Source organism: Dromiciops gliroides, chromosome 3 (assembly GCF_019393635.1).
Source record: "Dromiciops gliroides isolate mDroGli1 chromosome 3, mDroGli1.pri, whole genome shotgun sequence".
Classification (NCBI taxonomy): domain Eukaryota; kingdom Metazoa; phylum Chordata; class Mammalia; order Microbiotheria; family Microbiotheriidae; genus Dromiciops; species Dromiciops gliroides.
In genome coordinates this window covers 605,136,322-605,155,728 of record NC_057863.1, presented here as the reverse complement: position 1 = coordinate 605,155,728, position 19,407 = coordinate 605,136,322, and the positions used below count along the sequence as shown (strand labels likewise).

General features: G+C 47.0%; 1 protein-coding gene across 3 annotated transcripts; it reads right to left on the bottom strand.

The window, feature by feature from the left end:
• Positions 1 to 3,091: 3,091 nt before the first annotated feature.
• On the bottom strand, positions 3,092 to 12,580 carry FCN3 (ficolin 3). Of its 3 annotated transcripts, XM_043995776.1 has the most exons (8): positions 12,491 to 12,580; positions 10,855 to 10,959; positions 10,683 to 10,727; positions 9,824 to 9,859; positions 8,970 to 9,097; positions 7,356 to 7,485; positions 4,975 to 5,109; positions 3,092 to 4,210 (listed from the first exon to the last, which is right to left on the bottom strand). In XM_043995776.1, the coding sequence occupies exons 1-8, from the start codon at positions 12,576 to 12,578 to the stop codon at positions 3,969 to 3,971; spliced, it is 909 nt and encodes a 302-aa protein (XP_043851711.1). In that variant the 5' UTR covers positions 12,579 to 12,580; the 3' UTR covers positions 3,092 to 3,968. The 3 variants fall into 3 exon arrangements, with proteins under 3 accessions (XP_043851711.1, XP_043851712.1, XP_043851713.1); XM_043995777.1 differs by lacking the exon at positions 9,824 to 9,859; XM_043995778.1 differs by lacking the exon at positions 10,855 to 10,959 and having other exon boundaries at positions 12,491 to 12,579.
• Positions 12,581 to 19,407: the final 6,827 nt, after the last annotated feature.

Here is a 19,407-nt window from a genome sequence, read left to right as displayed (position 1 = left end):
GTGCCACGGAAGGGGCGAGTCCGAGCGCCAGCTTGTGCATTTCCTAGTTCGATCTCCAAGGCCGAGTCAGTTCCCCTCTCTGGTCTTCAGTGTCTTCCGCGGTCAGGCCGGACCTCTCTCGGGGATTCTGAGTCCCAGCCATGGTGGACGCTGGCTAGCTGTGAGCGGTAGCGGCGCGAAGACCTGAATTCAGATCTTGCCTCTGACAGTAATGATGGCTAACGTGTATCTAGCGCACTTTACAATTATTATCTCAATTGATCCTCACAACTACCCTGTGAGGAAGGTGCTGTTTACCCCCATTTTACAGGTAAGGAAACTGAAGTTAAATGACTTGCCCAAGGTTAGTGTATGGATTTGAACTCATGTCTTTCTGACTCCAGGTCCAGCACTTTATCCATTGCACCACTTAGCTTTTTGACCCTGGCCAAGTCACTTAATCTCTTGTAGCCTCAGTTTCCTTATCTGTAAAATAGTGAGAATAACATTTTACCTCGAAGTGCTGTGATTATCAAAGGAGATTACATATGGAAAGTGCTCTGCAAGCCTTAAAGGGTTAAATAAACGCTAACTATTAATAAGATTAGTCAATAAACCCGTATTAAGCACCTACTATGTGCTGATTTGTAGACAAGTCACTTATTCTCAGCGGTAAAATTGTGAGCGTGAGGGACCTAAGATTAGGCAGAGACTAAGTGCCAGCGTTGGAATTTGAACCTAGATCCGCTGACTCAGATTCAGGGTTTTTGTTTTTGTTTTTTTTTCGGGAGGTACCTCACTGCCCCTAATGGTGTGTGTGTGTGTTCAAGGATGTTTCATTTGCAGACACAGATACACATATCCTTTCACGTACAAGGATAAATGTGTTTGCACAAGCAGACCGGCGAGTGTGTGTGGGGTGGTGTACTTTGAATAAGACAGGCGTGTCCCTGTTCCCAGGCATCCCTGAAAAACCAGCCCCTACCCTGCTCTTGTGCCATCGGGACTGGAGAATTAGCCAAGGATAGCTCCGCCCCATATTGGTGGCTGGGGGTGGCCCTGCCCATCTCGTTCTTCCGCCTCCTGAGTCTCCAAAGTAGATGCTTGGTGGGGCTTTGCCCACCCCCTGGCCAGGACTGATCTCCCCACCCTCTGGAGGAATATTTGCACAAGTCAGAAGCCAACCCTGGCCTGTGGTTGCCAGCTTCCTCTCCCTTCCTCCCTAAGAAAATAGATGTCTGGGAGGAGAGTTGGGGAGGTTGTCTGCTGGGGGAGAAGGAGGGAGGAGATGGAAGACAAGTATTTATTTATTCAACAAACACTCGGACCTACCACATGCGGTGCTGTGATCAAGAGTTGGGAGACACGTTCCATCATGTTTTCCTATCGATTTCTTCTATTTCTATCTGGTAGTCACAGAAACCCTGCCTCCCCCACCCCATCCCCCCCAAAAGATGCTGCATCCTTGGCTTTCTTCTCCAGCACCTTCTCTCATCACTCGGTTCCCTTCCCCTCCCCCACTGCCCACCCCACCCCCACTCTACCAGGGAGTGCAGAAATGCTCTGTTCTCACTGCTATTTCCAAACCTTCCCCTCTCCCCCGTCACTCAGCACCAACTTCTCCTTCAAGGGTCACCCACCATCTGTGTTGCCCTATTTAGATCCTGGAGCAGGGGGGGAGGGGCAGGGTAGTTAGTCATCTCTCAGCTCCCGCGGTCAATTTCCCCTCAAGGAGTTTAGTACCTGCAGGGCCCATAGTCGTCTTCTCCACCCAATTGCCTGCTCTTTTACTAGGAGACTTGAATACACATGTTTTTTCTTCCAGTTTCATCATCCTCAACTTGCCCACCCTGTGCCTCCCACTCCATCTTGGCCATACACAGACATGATCATGCCCTGGATGTCTGGGTTTCCCAGCGTCCCCCACCTCCACAATCCATAAATCCAACTCCTCTTTCTGACCACCACCTTCTAATCTGCCATCCCTCGATATGCCTCACCCCTCCTAACCCTATTATTCATCCTCATTATAGTGTCTAGTCACCCCACCCTCCTTGCTTTCCCGGTCCTGGGCTGGCCTCATTTGCTTCTACCCCCAGTTTTATTCCATAGTTAACCAAGTCCTGAGTTAACCAAGTCACACTCCCTTCAGATCTCTTTCCCTTTGTTATATCGTTGTATGTCCCTTTCCAGATGCCAAACGCTGGATCGCCATCCAAATCATCTGCTTCTACTCCAGGACTGCTGAACCTCAGTGAAGTCATTTGTTGTTGTTCAGTCATTTTCAATCATGTCTCATTCTTCATGACCCCATTTGGGGTTTTCTTAGCAAAGATATTGGACTGGTTTGTCCTTTCCTTCTCTAACTCATTTTACAGATGAGGAAACTGAGGCAAACAGGATGAAGTGACTTGCCCAGGATCATACAGCTAGAATATCAGAGGTCAGATTTGAACTCAGAAAGATAAGTCTTCCTGACTTCCAACCTGGCACTCTGTGCACTATGGTGCTCCCTAGCTTCCAGTGAAGTCATACAAGTATACTGTTTAGGTCCCCTGCAAATTTATGTTTCCAAATCTCAACTGAGTTCTTGCTATTGCAATCCTTTTATTCCTCCCTTCTTAGCTCTAACAGAGATTCACAAAGTATGGTCCAGGGACTTCTGGGAGGTCCACAAAGTCAAAACTATTTTCATAATGATACTAAAATGTTTTTAATGTCTAATGTAAATATTGATAGATATCCACAGAGTCCTGGGCCTGAAGTCAGGAAGACTCATTTTCCTGAGTTCAAATCTGGCCTCAGACATTTTGTAGCTATGTGACCCTGGGCAAGTCACTTAACCCTGTTTGCCTCAGTTTCCTTCTCTGTAAAATGAGCTGGAGAAGGAAATGACAAAACACTCCAGTATTTCTGCCAAGAAAACCCCAAATGGGGTCATGGAGAGTCAGACACAACTGAAATGACACATTTGTCTGTCTCTATTTTCACAGGCTCCAGATGAGAAGCTCTGTTTCAGAGCATGTTTGGGAGGCGGGGAATGAGACAAGAGGGATAGGCACCAAAGGGAGGAGATGATTCTTTTGAGTGCTAGCATCTGTGAGAGGCCAGGAAGGTTTAACAAGGATTTTATTTTTTTATCAGAAGGTATTGCAGTTGGTACAACTATCTAGGGGCCAGAGTTGAGTTCGGTCCTGGATCTAGGGAGATAGAAGGTCTGAAAAGAGCCAGAAATACCAGGGAACAGAAACTGAGACTCAGATAACATTAGAACTTAGAAAACAGAATGTTAGAGTCAGAAAGAACCTTAACATAGAATGTTAGAACTGGTAAGGGACTGAGAACATAACATGTTCTAGAAGGGTGGCCCCTTTCTCCCATTGCTGAGTGCTTCTCAGAACCTCCATTTTGAGCAAGGACCCAACCAGACTTCATTCTCTGGACTTTCCCATCATGTCCAAGTGTGGAAATGGCTCTCCCCATGCACTACCCCATCTGACATTCTCAGTTTCCTTTATATAATATCTTCTTCCATTAAACTATAAGTCCCTTGATGTCCCAGGCTTTTTTTTTTTTTGGTGGGGCAGTGAAGGTTAAGTGACTTGCCCACAGTCACACAGCTAGTAAGAGTCAAGTGTCTGAGGCCGGATTTGAACTCAGGTTCTCCTGAATCCAGGACCGGTGCTTTATCCACTGTGCCACCTAGCTGTCCCCTGGGTCCCAGGCTTTTTGCTTGTACTTATATCTCCATTGCCTGGCACATAATAAGTGATTAATAAATGCTTGTTAATTAATTTAGAGCTGAGACTTTATAACAGACTGTTAGAACATAAACTGTTAGAGATGTTAGCACCCTAGGAATACAGAACATCAGAATAAGGAGGGACTTTAGAACACAAATTGTCAGCATTAGAGGGACCTTGAGAGAGCTGCAGAGGGGAAATGGCTTGCCTAAGGTCACATTGGATGCTGTGGGACCCGCCTTTTGCCTAACGGAGCATCATTACTGTTCGACGGTAGGGACGGCCCACTCCCAGCCCAGTGGCCCAGTCAATGCCATACGTGTATGCCCCACTCTCAGTGCTTGCATAGCGTCCATTGAGGTTGGATTTATAGCAGTCTCCATACCACCAGGCCCCTTGCACAATGACCGCACAGTTCCCATTGAAGATGTCGCTATCAGCATCAAGGGTGGAGAAGGGCTTTCCACTATGATAAGTCAAGGAATCCCCTGGAGGGAGCAAAGAAGAAAGAGAGCTCACTCTCCAGCCTGCCTCCCTTACTTCTCATACATTCTCTGTTCCCAGGCCACCCCCGCCCCTTCTAGCCAATCACAGGTACATAAAGAGAGGTAGCGTGGTATAATGGGCTGGGAGTCAGGAAAACTAGGTTCTAATCCTGGTTCTGATGCTAATTTGCTCTGTGATCTCAAGGAAGTGATTTCTCCAATCTTGGTGTCATGTTCTGTATGTGGAAGACATGGGGTTTGACCAAGATGACCCTAGGATTCAGAGCATGTCGAGACCTCAGAGGTCAATTCCATTTTACAGATCAGGAAACTGAGGCCCATTGAGGCGAAATGCCATCATAAGTATCAGAGTCAGAATTCAAACCGAGGGCCTTTGCTTCCAAATCAGAGTTCTTCCCATCATGTCATACTGCCTGCTATCAAAGGTCTCTTCCAGCTCTTCTGAATTATTCTAAGGGACTTCAAGATCAATGAGTTTAGCCTCTCCTGCCATCACGTGCCAAGTCATCAGGCTCTTGGAACCCTTTCTGTTTAACCATCTTCTGATCCGTCATAACTAGATGAGAAGGTTCTGCCAAGAGTGACTTTGGAAGGGTCTGGGCCCCAGGCTCCAAGGAAGGAGACACCCCTCCCACCCTGCTCACTTCCTTTTTTCAGTCCTTCCCCAGTAGCCCTCATATCTCTGAACAGCCTTTCCTGTTTCCTCCTCCCAGAGGCCCAAGTTCCTGCTCCCCCTGCCAACCTACCCGCAGTGCCCTCCAAAAACTTGTCAAGGATCAGCTGGTATTTATCAGCTTCACTCAGGATCCTGAAGCCCTGGTAGTGGGCAAAGGTTCGGGTACCATTGAAGTCTTGCAGCTCCACTCGAAGTTCCTTGGGCCCTTCAGGGTGGGGAGAAGGCAGAGGTATAAATTAGAATTCCTTCACCCCCAGCAAAAATAGTTGGGGCCAGACATGATCTATGGGAGTGATCACACCTGAAGAGGATGAAAAGGCACGCCCTCGAATACCAGCACTTTAGGTTTAGGCCCTATGTTTTCTAAGCTAGTTAGGGTTTGGGGGGAAATAGATGGTTACACTTTCCCCAGCCCATTTTCACATTCCTGCCATAGCAGGGCTGCTAGTACCACAATCATCTTCCTCCTGAAATATCACCCTAACCTCTGATTTCCCTTTTTCCAGCCTCTTTCCTCTTCAAACCATCTTTCAGTCTGCTGCCCAGTTACTCTTCTCTTCAAAAATCATCAGTGACTCCCCAAGTAGAGTATAAACTACCGATCTAAGGCTTTTCACAGCTTAGATCCTATCTGCTTTGCCTCATCCTCTTCCCCTTCATGCTATAATCAACTCGGGGCTTGTTCCTTAACATTGAACCTCACTGAATCACAAAATTTGGGGGGTTGGGACTTCAGAGGATAGCTAGTCCAACCTGTACCCGAACCCCACCACAACATCCCCAACAAATGGTCATCAGACATCCTTTTAAAGACCCTCCAGAGATGGGGAACCCACTATTTCTTTCTTTCTTTTTTTTTTTTAGTGAGGCAATTGGGGTTAAGTGACTTTCCCAGGGTCACACAGCTAGCAAGTGTTAAATGGCTGAGGCCAGATTTGAACTCAGGTACTCCTGACTCCAAGGCCGGTGCTCTATCCACTGCGCCATCTAGCTACCCCCGGGAACCCACTATTTCTGAAGGCAACTCATTTGACTTAAGGACATCTCTAATTATTAGCAAGATTTTCCCTGACATCAAGCCTAAAAGTTGTCCCTCTGCAACTTTCGAGTTCTGATAAACAAGTCCTTCCACTTGCCAGACCTTCAAATAGTGGGTCTTCTCTTCTTCAGGCTAAACATTCTCACTTCCTTCAACTAATTCTCAAATGATATAGATTCACAGCCTTCCTCTGTCCTAGTTACCCACCCCTGAAGACTCTTCTTTGCCCTTGTTCAGTTCCTGGGCTTACTGAGGCAGAATACAGAGGGACAATTACCTCAATTTTTCTGGAAGTTTTGTCCATTTTACTGGGGCCCAAGGTTTCATCAGCTTTCTGCAGTCCAATGAACCCCCTGGATCTCATCCCTAAAACACTTCTAACCTTGGTAATGGTAAAATTGATTTTTTGCACCCAAGTGTAAGACTTTACATTTATCTTTTTTGAATTGCATCTTATTCAGATCAGCCCAATACTCTAGTTTGTTACAATCTCTTTGGATCCTGAATCTGACTTCCAGCCCAAAGTCAAGCACAGATCCCTGGGGTTCTCCAATGGACAACCTCCTGAGGAATCATTAATGACTATTTGTTCTGCTTCCTGCTGCCTCTGTGCTTAAGTGCCTGGAATGAATTGCCATTTTTCATTAATGGGGAATGGTGAGATATTTGCTGAATTTAGAGTCAAAGGTTCTACTGCTTACTACCTGAGACATCTTATGCAAGTCACTTTCCCTCCATGGGCCTCAGTTTTCTCAATCTATAAAAGGAGAGAGCTGGGCCAATTGTCCTCTGAGGAGCTTTCCAGGTCTAGTTACAGGATCCTGTGATTTCTGTGTGGTAAGGTCTCTCCCAGCTCAAATACCAGCTTCTCCATTATCTCTTTCCTGCTTCTACCCTAGATGTAGTCAAAGTGTTCTTCTCATGCACATTCCCTACCGCATTTGGCCTGGTTGCATCGTATAGTGGAAAGAACGTTCTGTCTAGGATCAGGTTCAAATCCCAGTTCTTATGATCTATGTGAGTCTGAGCAAGTCACATCTTCTGGGCTTCAGTTTCCTCATCTGTAAAATGAGGGGACTGGACCAAGAACCAGAGCAAAGGAGAACTTTTTTCATCTAGGGCAAAAAGCACTGGTTCTGCTAAGGTACTTTCCATATGGAAATCTTTGGTATTCTGCCTCTTTGCTCTCATCTTATCTGTCCTCACATCACAGTTGCTTCTCATCACCTCCTCTCTCCACCCCCACCCCCTATTGGAGTTCCCTGCATACAGTTGAAATTAATAAATATTTGTTAATATTCTGAGAAAAAGAAGCAAATTTCCAAGAAGTGACTTTTGGAGTGGCCAAGGCACAGAAGGGAGGGACTGGAGTGCTTCCCCAAGCCCCCTCTGCCCATGGACTGAGAAGTTACCTTCACGGGTAAGCTGATATAGGTTTTCATTTCCAAGCCAAAACTCTGACTCCTGGCTTCCAAAGCCAGCTTTGTAGGATGTCCAGGGTCGGTAGAAATCCACGGAGCCATCCTGACGTCTCTGGAACACCTGGTGAGGGACCCAGGGGCAAGGGGCTGAGGACTCAGCTCCTCCCTCCATGACCTCCAAGGGACCCATTCCTTACTTCTTCAAAAAGGAGATGGGGAGGAAAGACAGACTTCAGGGCTGCAGTCTGTTGAATTGGTTGAATATCTGACACAAATCCTACCCATCCCATGAGAGAAATTTGGTTGAAAATTTCAGTAAACGTTTATCACAGGGGGCAGCTAGATGGCGCAGTGGTTAAAGCACCGGCCCTGGATTCAGGAGTACCTGAGTTCAAATCCGGCCTCAGACACTTGACACTTACTAGCTGTGTGACCCTGGGCAAGTCACTTAACCCCCATTGCCATTAAAAAAAAAAACAACCCCCCCCCAAAAAAAACATTTATCACAGAAGATCCCGATGGATATCAGATCTCAAAGTGTGATCAGGGGTCAAGGAAGGGTGGGCAAGACAAGAGAGAACAGTAGGGCAGCTAGGTGGTGCAGTGGATAAAGCACCGGCCCTAGATTCAGGAGGACCTGAGTTCAAATCCAGCCTCAGACACTTGACACATACTAGCTGTATGACCCTGGACAAATCACTTAACCCTCATTGCGTGCAAAAAAAAAAAAAAGAGAGACAAGAGAGAACAGCTCTTGGTGCTTCTGGGGGGCCCTTAGCTTCCTACCTTTGTCTCATCTAAGTGGACCCTTCCAGCTCTAAGTGACTTGCCTACAACCTCATACCCATAAGGGACTGACTGCATGGATAGGGATGTCTCCTTTGGGTTTTCCATTTCCAGAGCCTATCACAGTGCCTGGCAATGTTGTTGTTCTTGTTCAGCCATTTCAGTCGTGTCTGACTCTCCGTGACCCCATTTGGGGGTTTCTTGGCAAAGATCCTGGACTGATTTGCCATTTCCTTCTCCATCTCATTTTACAGATGAGGAAACTGAGGCAAACAGGGTTAAGTGACTTGCCCAGGGTCACACAGCTAGGAAGTGTCTGAGGTTGGATTTGAACTCAGGTCTTCCTGACTTTAGGCCCAAGCACTCTGTCCACTGGGCCACCTAGCTGCCCTGTGCCTGATACAGTAAGCACTTAATCAATGCTTGTCAATTGACTTAGTAATTGATTCTTTTTCATCCTCTCCATCTAGTGAAAGTCTCCCTCCTTCATTCTTCAGGGGCTTACTTGGGTCCTGGCTCCTCCAGGCAGCCCCCTCCACCTCCCATTACTTCAGCCCACAGATATCTATCTTCTTCCATGGAATTCCCATTGTTTGGGAGTGTTTCCTATCCATTTTTTACGCATCCGTGTCTTGTGTCTCCAACTAGACCGCCAGCTTCTTTAGGGCAGGATGGGGGTCTGAGATTTCCCTCACCCAGCGCCAGGCAGAACCTAAACAAGGCTTAGCCCCATTCTATAGGGCTCTAGCTCCCTCTTGAGGCCAAGTCAGAGAGGTGCAGGCCCAGGCCTTGGCCCTGCCTCACCCCAGCCCCACTCACCAGCCAGCCCCCCTCAGCAGAGGTCATCTCACAGAAGACAGGCAGCACCCTGCCACTGGGGAGGCACAGCTGGTACCAGCCACTCAGAGAGGCTCCTCGGCTCTGCAGCTCCCGGCAGTCCTGGGGGCCTGGCAAAGTCAGAGGGACCAGGGCTGTGGGGCCCCTTCTAGCTCCCTTTCCTAGCACTGCCCCTCTCCCTTTGGATCCTTCATCCTTTCCTTGGGGCTCCCAGCAGCCCCTCCCTAGCTAGCCCCCACTAACCCCTCCCCCAATTCCTTTTCCTTAGGGATCCCAGCAACCTGCTTCAGCACCTCCCTTTCCTAACAGACCCCTTCCAGTCCCACCAGGAGCAGAGCAAGAATTTAGGACCAAAGAAGATATAGAGAGTAAAACTAAATGTAAAATAGATAATTTTGATTATTAAAATTTAAAAGTTTTTGCACAAACAAAATTAATGCAACCAAGATTACAGGGGAAGCAATCCAATCCCACCAGGGGCCTCTGATTTCCACCTCACAACAGAACCCTTGGTGCAACCCTGTCCAGGGATTACAGTCCCAATACTCTTAAAAAGTGCCCTTCTTGGCCTCCTTCCAATCACTGGCATTAGAACAAGGGCTGAGTTCAAGAGTCCTGGGTCCCCAAACTTTGCCTCAATTTACCACCCCTCAGTGCAGAGGGTCTTGGACCTCAGAGGAGGAGAGATTTCAGAACAGATGGAGTTTTTAGAAGTTCCAAGGAAAAGGCACCAGCCTAGACTTGGCATGGTTGCCTCCACCCCCACCCCCCCAGTAGTTGTGGATCCCAAGGGCCCTCGGGGATCAACCTTTCTTTTCCTCCATTGATCTCCTCACCTGCCTGGCACTGCCTCAACAGGTCCACAGCATCTCCTGGCACCAGGGGAACAAGCCATATGTTACCTCAGTGGCCATGCGATTGGTCATTGTCCCCAGGTAATGGTCAGGATTGGGGGGGAAGTCTGTGAGTCTAGGGCAGCTTGATCAGTGGAGGAGGGCTCCCAGGGACCCCAGAAAAGTTGAGAGGTTTGGGGAAGGAAAGTAGGAGGGTCCACCCAGACCTTGTCCCTCTCCCTAAAATCCCCCACTCTAGGAAATTCAACTTCTGTTGGGGAGAAGAACCAAGTACTGGAGCAGGGGAGGGGGAGGGCAAGAAAGCCCTAGGTCTGGAGTCAAGGAGAGCTGGTTTCAAATCCCACTTCTGATGCTTACTACAGTCTCTGATTCTGAATTTCCTCATCTGCAAAATGAGAGCATTTTTCTCGATGAAGTGGAAAGAGTATTGGAATTGGCTTCCGATTCTGGGAAGAATGAGGTTTAAGGCCTGCTTCTGATGCTTACCACCTGTGGGACCAGGGACCAGTCTTTTTGCTTCTCTGAAACTTAGTTGTATCACATGCAAAATGAGCTTAATCCCTGTAGTGACTAACTGGCAGGCCTGTTTTAAGGACCAGGTGAGATAATGGCTAGGGAACAGCCTTGCTGGACCCTAACACTGGCTGTGCAAACATCAGCTACCATTCTAAGGAAAGGGAGGGTTGCTATTTAAGGAGGGCCATGAGGCCCTAGGAGGTCCCCTGCTCCGGGCTGCCTCTCTAGCACCCGAGGGTGCCCACTGAAAACCAGAGAAGGGCAAGCCTATGTGAATCCAGAGCAGAAAGGCTGGGGAGCTGACATGGAGAGGGGACTCACTCACCAGCCTCCCCCTTGGGTCCAGATTTCCCTGGCGGCCCCGGCGGTCCTGAAACAAGGGAACGAAGACGGCATCCATGAGCCTGGCACCTCTCAGGACCACCTAGCTTTTCACCCTTCTGTCTCAGGACAGAGGGAGAGCCCCAACCCTCACCTCCCCCTTTTTCTTTTCTCACCTCTAGGGCCTGGTGCCCCCTTCTCCCCAGGGTTTCCAGCCGCCCCTGTGGGGCCTGGGCAGCCCTGCAGAACAATCATTTTGCTAGTATCCAGAACTTTGGGTTCTATAGAAGGAAAGACAATGGGATCATGGTCAGGTGGGGAAGGGAATGGAGACCGGTCAGTTGCTGGCACCTAGGTGTTGACAGTTAGGTGTCACAGAGCATAGAGTGTAGAATCTAGAGCCAGGAAGACTGGATTTCAAATCTGGTCTCAGATACAATTAGCCATGAGCCCCTGGGCAAGTCATTTCCCCTCTGCCTCAGTTTTCTCATCTGTAAAATGGGGCCAATAATAGTACTTACCACCCAGGGTTGTTGTGAGGATCAAACAAGATAATATTTGTATCTGGGCAGGTTGCCAAATCATTCTTTGCAACCAGATCTTACCCGGTCCCATCCCCTCTTGAAAAAACATTGGCTGGCTCTGAGATTACTTTGTATTCATTGTATCCCTCAGTGAAACATATTCTCCACGAGGGCAAAGACCATGTTATTTGAGTCTTTGTATCCCCAGCAGTACCTGCCACACAGTAGGTCCTTCAGTAGGAACCACCAAGGTAAAGCTGCTTCATTCATCATTCAAGGCCCTCTACCTGGTTTCTTTCCCAAGCCTATATCCTCCAGCCTCCCTTCACATATCATCTGCTTCAACCCAACCGGACCACTTGTCCCTGTTCCTCTGCTGCCTTCTATGCTTTTGTGTGTCTTGTCCCCCTTTCCTGGGACACTCTGCTGAGGCAGTGTGCCCTAGTGGAGAGAGTCCTGGGTCTAGACTTGGTCCTAAGAGCTGCTTTATATCTGAGCTCCACTACTTACGAGGGGCAGCTAGGTGGCGCCGTAGATAGAGTGACAGGCCTGGAGTCAGAAAGATAGGAGTTCAAATGCTGCCTTAGACATTAACTAGCTGTGTGACCCTGGGCAAGTCACTTAACCCCTACTTGCCTCAGTTTCCTCATCTGTAAAGTGAGCTGGAGAAGAAAATGGCAAACCACTCCAGTATCTTTGCCGAGAAAACCCCAAATGGGGTCACGAAGAGTCAGACATGACTGAAAATGACTCAACAACAATGACAAATCGATTGATGGGCATGCATTGGGTGCAGAACACCCTCAGACTCTTTAAAAGCAGAGCATTGATAAGCTGGAGATTCCCAGGCACCTTTCCTGTGCTGTTCCCTTTCCTTCCTTCTATCTGCCAATGATCATGTGGTGATGGAATGGGCCTTGGACTGAGTCAGGACATGGGGGTCCTAGTCCCAGCTCTTCAGTTTACTTGCCATGTGACCTTCAGCAAATCACTTGCTTTCACTGGGCCTCAATTTCCTTCTCTCTGAAATCATTGGGGGAAGGAGGCATTGAATTAAATGACCTGTGAGGCTCCTTCGGATTCTCAGGAGAAGGCCTCCTGATCCTCCAAAAGACCAGCTCCAGTGTTCTGTCCTCCCAGAGGTCTTTGCTCCTCCTTTTCTCCCACCTCCTCCTGTATGCACCTGTAGCCACCATCTTTCACTGATAGCAGTCTGATGAGGAAGCAGGCAGGCTTTCCCTGTCCTGGAGGGTAGGGGGAAGAGGGAGCATGAGGAGCAGATATCTACCTGGGCAGGTGGGAGGCTCCTGGGTATCAATGAAGCCAAGTCCTGAGAACAGAAGCAAAAGCAGGCTTCCCTTCAGTGGCAGCTCCATCTTCTCTGTACTCTTGTTATCAGGCTGGGGGGAGAGTCCCTCACTTATAGACTATGGGGCAGATAGCGATGTACGTAAACAGGAACTTCCCCTCATTGTTCCCAGTGTCCTACCCTTGCCTTGGAGCCAGTCAGGGGGCATTCCCCCTAGTCTTGTACCCCGAGAAGGGACAAATTGTACCTTACCCTTATCTTAAGCCCTGGAGGTTTGCCAGTTTTCTTCCTATCTATTAAATATACTAGGACTCCTCAGACTCTTCCTCAGACTTCCTTTTTTTTCAGTGAGGCAATGGGGGTTAAGTGACTTGCCCAGGGTCACACAGCTAGTAAGTGTCAAGTGTCTGAGGCCAGATTTGAACTCAGGTCCTCCTGACTCCAGGGCTGGTGCTCTATCCACTGTACCACCTAGCTGCCCCTTTCCTCAGACTTCCAGTCGGGGAAAGGATATCTGCTCCCTGCCCCAGGCTGACCAGCTGTGGAGGCGGTTTACCCACCACATCCTGAGCATCGCTCATCTAGGTGAGCCTCAGATGGGACTTGAAGGCCCCACCTGCCTCTTCTGCTTTGAGTTTCTTTCCCTTAGCATGGGGTGAATGAATGATGGTCCTGAGATGTATGTCAGGAGCTCCTGGGTTTGGATGCTGGTTGCCTGGCAGGATGTGACCTCCCCAAGCACTTCCCAGGGAAGATGGCCATGGCCAGGAGGACACTCAAGCTGAAGGACTAAGAACACACTGGCTATCTATCCTTTCTCTTCTCTTGGTCCACAGACCGTGCCCTGAAGAGCTTCACCATCAGAGCTCCTCTGGAATGCCTTTCCTGGGCTTGGGCTGTTCTCACTGGGAGACACCCTGGAAGCAGAGAATCCTGGCCTTGCTCCTTCCAGTCTGTGGGACCTTGGGTAAATCTTTCCACCTTCCCAGTCCTCGTTTGCCTTGTCTGCAGACAAGACAAGACATGGACTAGTTGTCTTAAATTCTCCTCCAGGTCACAATCAGCTGTTTTCCTTTACTTTTAGCATTCAATTTATTTATTTTTATTTATTTTTTGGCAGGGCAGTGAGGGTTAAGTGACTTGCCCAGGGTCACACAGCTAGTGTCAAGTGTCTGAGGTTGGATTTGAACTCAGGTCCTCCTGAATCCAGGACTGGTGCTTTATCCACTGCATTACCTAGCTGCCCCAATTTACTTTTTAGTTAGGGAAATAGGGAAGGAGGAATTAATTCATCCTTCTTTTCCTTCAAGGTACATCTTAGTTACCTGCTGTGGAGGCCTTTCCTGATGTCCCTACTGGTATTCAACAGCTCTCTGTCTCTGTTTCTCTCTCTCTCTCTCTCTCTCTCTCTCTCTCTCTCTCTCTCTTTACCTCCCTCCCCCCCCCTCTCCTCCCTCCCTTTCTTCCCTCTGTCCTTTCTCTTTCTCAAAATTCCCTTGTGTAAATGTTTTGATCCTACCTCTGGGCATATACTCCAAGGAGATCAATGACAGATGCCACCCCAAGGAAGTGAGACTAGATGACTTATAAAATTCCTTCCATCTCTATTAGTCTATAATCCTATGATCCTCTTCCTCCCTTCTCCAATACAGCTTAAAAAAAAAGAAAAAGAAAAGAAAACCCACATACCCTTTTTCTAACCCTAAGCTTGCCTTGTTAGCCATGGGTTCATTCTGAGTCTAAGTACTCCCTATGAGGTCTATTCACTATTTCTTGGCTAATTCATGCACCTGGACTGGAACCCTTGGCCTGGGCCTTTGGAGAGAACCAGAGCTGAGGACAGAAAGAAGAGGGTCTGTGTTGGGAATCAGACGCTGTTTCCTAAATGAGATTACTGCACATTCATTCAACCCACCCTCCCCCAGCCATGTGGCCCTGAAGATGGCAATGAAGAGGTGGTCATAGAGCTGTGAGGAGTTTCTAGGCCAAGCCAGGAGCTTCAGCAACACAAGTTGTCAATTTGTATTGCCATGGCCAAGCTTCCTAGGATGCTCAACCAAATGTCCACCTTAATCTAAAGAATAGCCATCCTTCATCCAATTGGCCTTTCCTGTGTCAACAGTGCGATGATGTGGTGCCTTAGTACAAAGAGCTTAGAGCCTGGAATCAGGAAGACTTCTTTTCCTGATTTCAAATCTGGCCTCAGACACTTAACACTTATTATCTGTGTGACCCTGGGCAAGTCACTTAACCCTCTCTACCTCAGTTTCCTCATCTGGAAAATGAACTGGTGAAGGAAATGGCAAACCACTCTGGTATCTTTGCTAAGAAAACCCCAAAAGGGGTCATGAAGAGTCAGATACCACCAAACAACAACAACATCCCAGGGTTTATTTTTTTTGAGGATCAAATGAGATACTTTGGGGGAGGGGCAGGGCAATGAGGGTTAAGTGGCTTGCCCAGGAACACACAACTAGTAAGTGTCAAGTGTCTGAGGCCAGATTTGAACTCAGGTCCTCCTGAATCCAGGGCCAGTGCTTTATCCACTGTGCCACCTAGCTACCCCTAAATGAGATATGTTTTGTAAAGCACTTAGCACAGTGCCTGGCAGACATTCAGAGCTTAATAAATGCTTGTTACCTCTATATGATATTGACACATGTGCTTTTATTATCCCCATTTTACAAACAAAGAAACTGAGGCAGACAGAGGTGAAGTGACTTGCCCAGGGTCACATAGCTAATAAGTGTCTGGGGCTATCTCCCTGACTAGAGGCCCTATAGTCCTGTAGTCCTAAAGGACTCTACCCACTGAATCACATAGCTGTTTAGAGGATAATGGAAAACTACTTGGTGGATGTAAGCAGGCTACAATATATAACCAGTGAGGAGCTTCAGAGACTACAGATGCTAGTTCTTTGCCTCAGTGTCTGTCCTTCAGTTTTAGGTGAGGTGAGAGTTTAGGTGAGATTAATCAGAAGGCTACAACCTTGCCAGTTTCAAAGGGTCAAGAGAGTGGATCACATGAAGTCCGAGACTCTGAGAGTAGAATCCACACCAGGTTTTGCAGCCAACCCAACATTGATATCTCAAGGAAGAGTACCTGACTTGGGGGACCCAGCCCAGCTGAGATGATGCTACATTTGCATGTGAACTTGGTGGTACCAATGCTATGTAGCTAATGCATTGAATCTGATCCCACTCTTCCCAGAGGTTGAGGTGGTATAAGGTAAAATGTCCCCTGGAGATGTTTAATCATCTGTTCCGGCTATATCTTTGAAATAAATATCCCTTTGTAAAAGCTAATTGATGTTAATTGCTTAAATGGAATCTGAGTGCTCATCACTGGTGTGAAGTGGGGAAAGATACATCCAAGATGGAATCTCAAGATATCAGTAGAGAAGATGTCCCCCAATCCCTCAGGGATAAGCCTAGAACTTTGAGGGGGAGATAATAATAATAATAATAGTTAGCATTTATATACCACCTACTGTATACCGGGGTCCTCATTTGATTCTCACAACCACCCTGAGAGGTAGATCCTATTATTATGCCCAGTTTACAGGTGAGAAAATTGATACAAACAGAAGTTAAGGCACTTGTTCAGAGTCACACAGCTAAGTAAGTGTCTGAGGTCAGATTTGAATTCAGGTCTTCCTGACTCTAGGCCCAGATCTCTGTGAACTTCACCTCAAGATGTAGCCAGCATCTCTCTGGGAGAGAGAGGCCAGAGTACTCGTTACACACAGTAATCCCAGAGCTTCAGCCTTGGGCCACAGGGTTGGAACTGGATGATCTCTGAGGTCTCTTAGCTTAAGATCCCAGGACACCTGTGACCTCACCAAAAGATACTCGGGGCACTGAGGCAGTAACAGCAAATTTCCCTTTGGGCTGTATTCTCTAACAAGGGAATTCAATGTCTGAGTTGTCCACAAGGTGGCATTATTCTTGGGCCACCAGCTCAATTGCCACTTCGGTTCTTCCCTGTCCTACACATGGTATGACTTCCCAAAATTCTTTCTACTGGCCACCAGAGGGCGGTCAGCCTTTAAGCACTTTATTCCTTTCCCAAATTCAAGCAATAAACTGGGCAGCTCCCCTTCCAAAGGTGATATTGGCTGGGTTCAAGATTTGAAATAGTAGATGATAGGAAATACTGCCTAGAATATTAAAAATAGAGGATTATGGCTCTAGCCCCCAATCCACATCTGGAATCTTCTTTCTCAGTTGATCAACCCCAATATTTGCAGGACAGGGATTCAACATAATGTGGCCACCTAGTTTGTGGAACATTGTGTAAATTAATTAACCCTCTCTCTCCTTCAACTATCTCCTGAAACTCCCTCTCCTTGGGAGTGCAAAAAAACCCCAAAAAATAAAACACCAGACTCCAACTACCAGTCCAGGTCGGGGAAATGATTAAGGAAGGGATTACACATCTGGGACCTTAGTTTTAGGTCAAGGACTATACCAAAGGAAAAATAAAAGATATGCTGTTGAAGGGAGCTTAGCCCATGGGATTTTCAATCGATGCTAGCACTCTAGATATGTATTTTCTGGGGTTTTTTGGGGGGAGGCGGGGCAATGTGGGTTAAGTGATTTGCCCAGGGTCACACAGCTAGTAAGTGTCAAGTGTCTGAGGCCAGATTTGAACTCAGGTCCTCCTGAATCCAGTGTTGGTGCTTTATCCACTGTGCCACCTAGCTGCCCCCTAGATATGCATTTTCTATGTTGATCTCTGTCATAAGGGTCTTTAGGTGCCATGGATCTGAGGAGAGCTAAGTTGTTCTTTAGGGTCCTCATCTTCTAACTCTTGTGACCAATAGACAACGTCTAAGGCTATGGCAGCACATGGAAGTTTGGGGAAAACTTTTGGGGGGGGGGGCAATGAGGGTTAAGTGACTTGCCCAGGGTCACACAGCTAGTGTCAAGTGTCTGAGGCTGGATTTGGACTCAGGTCCTCCTGAATCGAAGGCCAGTGCTTTATCCACTGTGCCACCTAGCTGCTCCCGGGAAAACTTTTAAAACAGATTTTATTGATATATTTGTTACTGCATCATTTGCATTTTTCAGTGTGGTGAGAGAAGATGAGAAGAAAATATGCATTTCAGTAGTGTTCACAATGTGCTGGACATTGTACTAAGTGCTTTACAATTATTATCTCATTCAGGTGAGTGCTGTTATTATCCCCATTTTACAGTTAAGGAAAGTTCAGCAAAACTATTCACCACAAACTGGAGTGCTAATCCACTGTTGGTGGAGTTGTGAACAGATCCAACCATTCTGGAGAGTAATTTGGAACTATGCCCACAGGGCTATATAACTATGCATCCCCTTTGATCCAGCAATACCACTGCTAGGTTTATATCCCAAAGACATCCCCAAAAAGAGAAAAAGACCTATTTGTGCAAAAATATTTCTAGCAGCTCTTTTTGCGGTGCCTAAGAATTGGAAATCAAAGGAATGCCCATCAATTGGGGAATGACTGGTCAAGCTGTGGTGTGTGATAGTGATGGAATATTATTGTGTTCTAAGAAATGACAAGCAGGATGATTTCAGAAAGGCCTAGAAAGATTTGTATGAACTGATGTATAGTGAAGAGAACAGAACCAGGAGAACGATGTGCTCCATGACAATATTGTTTGATGAAGAACTGTGAATGATTTAACTGTTCTCAGCAATACAATGATCCAAGACAATCCCAAAGGACTAATGAAGCATACCATCCACCTCCAGAGAAAGAACTGATATTGATGGAACACAGACTGAAGCATGCTCTTTTTCACTTTTGTTTTTTTATTCAAGTTTTCTTGTACAAAATGACTAACATGGTAATGTTTTACATAATTGCACATGTATAACCCATATCTGTTTGCTTATCACCTCAGGGAGGGGGAGGGGAGGGAGAGAAGGAGGGATAAAATTGGGAACTCAAAAGTATAAATAAAAATGTTTATTTTTTTTTATTCTTCAGGGCAATGAGGGTTAAGTGACTTGCCCAGAGTCACACAGCTAGTGTCAAGTTCAGGTCCTCCTGAATCCAGGGCCGGTGCTTTATCCACTGTGCCACCTAGCTGCCCCCTAAAATGTTTATATTATTCATCACATTGAAAGAGTCTGGCAATATAAGCATTGTTCCACACCACACCAGTAATTTCTTGCCTCTGTAAGCAGAGGGTGAAGTGAATGAGAGAATAAATGAATGGAGTGGGGAAAAAAAATTTATTAGTCAACAGTCAATAAGCATTTATTAAGCACTTATTAAGTGCCAAGCACTCTGCTCAGTTCTGGTGATATAAATCTGAAAAGCTAATTCAGGTCCCTGCCTTATAGGAATGTACATTCTAGTGAGGGAAACAACAATATCTAGGAGAATGTGGCCAGGAAGGGTCCCTTGGACCAGAAAATTACTGAAGATGGTAAGGGTACCATAGACTGCCACATCACATAGAGGAACAACGGGTGAGTTGATTTGACCATGGTTCCTAGTTCCAGAAGTGGAAAGGGTGGAGAAGGAAAGAGTACAAGCAAGAAGAGGTGGCCAGAGAAGAAGGAATGAAGAGAAGGATGCATTGGGAAAAAATGCAGTGAAAAGAAAGATGTGCTAGGATTTTCTTGAAATGAGGTTCTAGGAAAGATAATCTCCAATCAGGCAAGCCAGGCTGCAGGGAAGAAATGCCTTGGTGGCATGGTTTCAGGGGTGGGCTGTGAAGTGGCTGGCCATGAGGCTATGGAAGATTGTGGCTGAAGAGAAGGGAATGGCACCTTCTCCAGTCTCTCTTTGGCATCTAGCCTGACCATTAAATTTGACTGACCTTTAGTTTTGAGTTTGTCATTCTTTAATTTACGTTGTTGTCGTCATTGTGCATGTTTCCTGGTTCTGCCTACTTTAATTTT

Coding starts and splice junctions, on each gene's coding strand:
- FCN3 (XM_043995776.1), bottom strand. CDS start 12,578: ATGGAGCTGCCACTGAAGGGAAGCCTGCTTTTGCTTCTGTTCTCAGGA. Junction 9,860..10,682: donor TGGACCCAAGGGGGAGGCTG/GTGAGTGAGTCC, acceptor CCCTGGTGCCAG/GAGATGCTGTGGACCTGTTG. Junction 5,110..7,355: donor ATATCAGCTTACCCGTGAAG/GTAACTTCTCAG, acceptor CCCACCCTGAAG/GGCCCAAGGAACTTCGAGTG.